This window comes from Jaculus jaculus, chromosome 9, assembly GCF_020740685.1.
Source record: "Jaculus jaculus isolate mJacJac1 chromosome 9, mJacJac1.mat.Y.cur, whole genome shotgun sequence".
NCBI classification, from domain to species: domain Eukaryota; kingdom Metazoa; phylum Chordata; class Mammalia; order Rodentia; family Dipodidae; genus Jaculus; species Jaculus jaculus.
In genome coordinates, this window is record NC_059110.1 from 63,270,695 (window position 1) to 63,275,954 (window position 5,260).

Here is a 5,260-nt window from a genome sequence, read left to right on the forward strand (position 1 = left end):
TCTTTATCACTTTCTGTAGATTCATCTATCAAATCCTGTGTTCAGAATTAACATATTTGGTTTGTATTCTGTGGAGGGTATAGCTGTTCCAACCTTTCTAGTGCCCTTTGGTTTCTTTAAAACAAGAAGGTTAAAGGACTGTTCACTGTAGGTGCACCATCTTAATTTTATCATCTTTCACACACAAATACCAAATGGCCAGATACTTATTTTGCATTAGTTTAAATACTAGGTGACTACTGGTATTAACTAAATCAACTTGCTGCACCCACCTCATTTGGAGAGAGGGGAAACTCACATCCAAAACCATTTCATTTCACGTGATAGGATGTGGCTATCAAAGGGTTTTTGATGGGTGGGTATGAGAGGAATAGTGGCTAAATCACACACATTCCCTACCTCTGTTGCCAGTGGCCCCTGAGAACCCCAATCAAGGTGGGGCTCATAAAGTTTTCTTTAGAGTTCCCAGGGAAGGGCTGTCCAATGGACCTGTTGTTGTTCGAGGCGGGGGGGGGGGGGGTTACTCCTGGGATTTGGCTGTGGAAGGTCATCTGTAGCACCCCACCCAGTGGTTCAATCAGTTACTAGTGGACTAAATAATTATCCTTGCTGGGCCGCCTTCTCAAGTATAATTGAAGAAATACTAATTGTCACACAGGGATGTTAGTGTTTAGGATTAAGAGCAAGATAGTATTTCTCCAGGTAGGTAGTTTAGCTATGGACTGGTCCACCATAACTGGCAGAACTGGACTTCACATGTGATTCATCCACATCCAAGTTGGCTGTAAACAACTCCAGCTTCAGGTTTTTGCTTCTTTCTCAGCTCCTCCCACCCACACTTAGCACCTGTGGGCTGTCCCTTCCTGAGTCAGCCTTTTGAGCCCACCAACCAATCAGGTCCCTTACACATCTGAGCTTGGTGATATGGCTCTTTCTAATTGGATACCTGATTGTACCCGAGGTACTTGTGTACTTGTGTGAGCCCTATTTTCTTTGTCCCTTACCCCCTTAGCCTCCTCTCTCCACCCTTATTTGGAAGAATTTTCTTTTTGAGAGCTTTCCTGCTTTGTTTTTTTCACCTATCGTAACTCTGCCTAAAGTAAATTTCATAGTTTAACCTTCTCAGTCTGCGTTCAATTCTTTGCTAATGTGGATAAGAACCTGACACTTGAGAGTGACTGGCATGAGAGTTCTAATCCCACAGAGCTCTCTCCTGCGTCATCAAGAGGATGGAAGCGGCTAGTAATGTATGTACAAGAAGCTCACTGGCTGTCCTGGTAGCTGTTGTTATTCCCTATCAGTTCATGAATCGGGTGCCTGAGGGACTTGGGATGGCATGTGTAGAGAAGGGAACTTTACTGCAGGCACACGTGTGCTTCGCGAGGGGTTGTTAAGGATTCAGCTCAGAAGCCTGTGGCCTTTCTCAGTACTTAGTTCTGGGGAACAACCCAGGATAACAAAAGCTCACGCCCTGGGTCTAGAAGTGGGGGGAGGGGCCGCGACCCCATGGCCACTGCAGACTTGGGGGTAGGGTGCAGAACCCACACTGCCAGTCACATCCTTCGGATCCCAGGAGCTGGGTGCTGGGCGCAGTTCCCTAGGGCCGCAAGCTCCCAGGCGCTCGCCTTCTCCCGGAACTCCGCGGGCGGGGCCTGCCTTCGGGATCTGGGTAGGCTGGCCGGGGGCGGGAGGGCGGTGGCGCTGGGGAAGGGGCCGTTACTTTAGAGCGGCGGGGCGGCGTCAGGCGGAAGGGTGCGGGGCGCGCACGCTTTAAATGGCACTTGCTGTCATCCGAGCTCGCAGCCGAGTGGGCTGGAGAGGGCTATATAAGCCGGAGCTGGGCCGCGCCGCCGCGGGCAGACGGCGACAGCACCATTGGCGGCCACTGCGGAGCAGCGTCCCCAGCCTGCGTCCCTCCGACGGGCCGCCTGCCCGCTTGCCAGCCCGCCCCGGGAGCGTCGGCTCGGGCCCGCGAGGGCCCCCGCCACTCGCAGCAGATTTGGATCCTCCACCCGGAGAGCCCCAGGCTGCCGCCTCCAGGGGGACCCCGGCTGGGCCGCCGTCCCCGGAGGGCCCTGGGCACCCACCCTCCGGCCCGGCGGACAGCACCATGGCGGCCGCCAAGCCCGGCGAGCTCCTGGGCATCTGCTCCAGTTACCAGGCGGTGATGCCGCCCTTCGTGTGCCTGGCGGAGGAGTTCCCGCAGCCCGGCAGGCCCGCGCGACTGTCCAAGGGCAGGGGCCGGCTGCGGCGGCCCCGCCAGTCCCGCTTCAAGACGCAGCCCGTGACCTTCGACGAGATCCAGGAGGTGGAGGAGGAGGGGGTGTCCCCCATGGAGGAGGAGAAGGCCAAGAAGTCCTTCCTACAGAGCCTGGAGTGCCTGCGCCGCAGCACGCAGAGCTTGTCGCTGCAGAGGGAGCAGCTCAGCGGCTGCAAGCTGCGGAATAGCCTGGACTCGAGCGACTCCGACTCGGCCCTGTGAGGGGCTCCGCCGCCGGGCACTGCGCGCCGGGCACTGCGCACCGCGCACCGACGGGACTCGCTCCCGAGGCGGCTGTGGGACCGCGGGTCGCTGCCGCTCGCGCCTTCGGACTCCCGCCCCGCCCGGCACCCGTGGGTGCACCATTTGCTGCGCTCTTCTTGGCCCCAAGTACCTTTGCGGATGCAAGGGATGGGTCCGCTTTCCTCGCCCTTGTAAATGCTTGTTTTTAACTCTTCCCAGTACGAACTCTGCTGCGAGTGCCTGCGGCCGGCGGCCCGAGACGGAGCCGGTCGGGTGGGGCAGGGTCTTTGCTCCACGCGCTTTCCTGATGGTCTGTACACCGTCCCACGGTGGCACCAGAGCACACCTCCGCACTCACCAAGACGCTCTCGCTCAACACTTTGATAATTGTTTAACGGGCCGAGGGGTCTTGAGGCACAGCGCCCGTGGCTGATGCTGCGGCCGAGGATTGATATTTATTTTTGCATTGAAATAGCTGAAGGCATTTATTTAACGATCTTTTTACCTGGATTTGTCTGTGAGGCTCCCGAATGGAGAGAAATAAAGTCAATATATTTGCACAGTGCATCTCCAGACTTTTGACTTCTTAAACCTTTATGGTCCCAATCTCCCAGGCCGGGAAATCAGAGGAGGAGGGAGCGGGCAAATGGCGGTAAAGAAAGGTCCAAGTGGAGGTAACTCTACAAGCTTAAGTTACCACAAGGTGACGGCCCATTATCTGCCTCCGTAAGTGGGTCTGCACCGAGAAGGGCGCTTTGGCCACCCTGGTCTGCTCTCCATTGTCCGCAAGGCGAAGGAAGAAGAGCGCCCTCCTCTAGCGCAGCTGACCTTCCACAGAGGCAGGGTCTAGCGCAGAAGATCCCATTAAACCCTTTCCTGGTGATGGCTTGAGAGGGGCGGGTGTAGGGTGGAAGGATACTCGACTCAACCTTGAGGAACTCACCCAGCTAAGATGCTCGGACGCTGACTCAGTGGAATGCACAACACACCTGCACCAAGGGCTCAAACACTCGCTCTTCAGCCCTTTGGTCCCCTTACTACCCTTCTCCCCGCCCCCCTTCAGGCTTTCGCAGGGAAGGTGGGGCTTGTGCGGCTCAGAGTCTTCTGGACACGCGGGTAACTCCATGTTTCCTCCTTCCCCCTTTCCCAGGCCCGGTCTTTGTTTGTAGACTAGGAAACGAGCCCTGCATTCAGGGAAACACTATGTGGAGAGTACAGGAGAAGGGCATTTCTACTGATTCTCAGTCCAGCGCTTCACAAAAAGCACTTTTCAGGGCATTTCTGTCTACGCCCTAAATCTTCTGGGCTGGCAATGTAATAGTGTCACATTGAAGCAGGTAGCCACCGGAAACAAATGACATTCATTCTTATGAGAAAGGAAGGTGTTCACAGTCCCAGCCCATCCCTCCAAAATTACTCCATGGCCCACCCAACATCGTGGCCAGATTGAACAGGAGAGGAGATGCTTATCTTCTCCCTCCATGTCTCTTTGCTCATATGCTCTGAAGGTATACTGGGTAGAGGCTGGAGCGTGTGTGTGTGTGTGTGTGTGTGTGTGTGTGTGTGTGTGTGTGTGTGTGTTCCTAGCACATGGTCCATCCTGGTCTGACTTGCCTTTCTCTACTCATACCCTACCTCTCAAAGTTCTATTCTCTGCCAAGAAAGGACAGAAGAAATGAAAGCAACAAAAATAGACTCACCACTGGCTCAGAAATAGGAAGACAGGTCTTTGGTCCTATCTCAGCTGCTGAGAACACACTGGCATTTGCAGTGGCTTCATTATGTCAGAGAGACTTGATGCTTCATTCCAGTCACTGCAGCTGCCACTGCTGGGCTGGCTTGAACTCCAGAGATTGGGGGAGAGTGGCTAAAGCTCCACTAATGAGCTTTCCAACCCCCCACATTTTTTTTTTTTTTTTTTTGAGGTAGGGTCTCTCTCTCTGGCCCAGGCCAACCTGGAATTCAGTATGTAGTCTCAGGGTGGACTCAAACTCACAGCGATCCTCCTACCTCTGCCTCCCCAGTGCTAGGATTAAAGGCGTGTGTTACCATGCTAGGCTCCTCCCCTTTTTTGTCTTACCTCTTTCTTCAAGAGCCAGATGCCCCAGCGTCTGGTAGACAGCCCCTGCCTATATTGCAAGATTCATATCCATCCTTGATTCCTTGTTCAGCATTTGACAGGAACTGACTAGTTGCTTCTGAAATGTTTGCTGGATTAAAATGAATAAAGTGGTAGTGGAGAACTCTGAATATATATAGTTTTTTTCAAGGTAGGGTCTCACTCTAGTCTAGGCTGACCTGGAATTCACTATGTAGTCTCAGGGTGTCCTCTGACTCACAGTGATCCTCCTACCTCTGCCTCCTAAGGCATGTACCATCATGCTTGGTCTTTGATTTTTTTTTTTTTTTAATATCCTTTTGATGTAGCTGAAGAGGTCCTTGAACTCCTTATCTTTCTGCTTTCACATGCTGGGATTACAGGGGTGCACTACCATGGCAGACTTTGTTTTTAAATTATAGAATAATTTCATTGGCCAAGAAATACTTGTTCATGATAGTGCAAAACAAGTGTCTCATATTCCCTCTACCAAGGGAAGGGCAAATGAACTTTTTTTTTTTTTTTTGATAAAGTGGGTTTGTACTCTACATGCAAATTTTTTTTTTCTCTTGTTTTTTGGAGGTAGAGTCTCATTTTAACTCAGGCTGATCTGGAATTCACTATGTAGACTCAGGGTGGCCTTGAACTCACAGTGATCT

At 52.8% G+C, this 5,260-nt stretch overlaps 1 protein-coding gene across 1 annotated transcript; it reads left to right on the plus strand.

The window, feature by feature from the left end:
- The first annotated feature begins 1,763 nt into the window (after nt 1-1,763).
- On the plus strand, nt 1,764-3,068 carry C9H11orf96 (chromosome 9 C11orf96 homolog). The gene has a single exon (XM_004663346.2). The coding sequence runs from the start codon at nt 1,775-1,777 to the stop codon at nt 2,480-2,482; it is 708 nt and encodes a 235-aa protein (XP_004663403.1). The 5' UTR covers nt 1,764-1,774; the 3' UTR covers nt 2,483-3,068.
- The last annotated feature ends 2,192 nt before the right edge of the window (nt 3,069-5,260 follow it).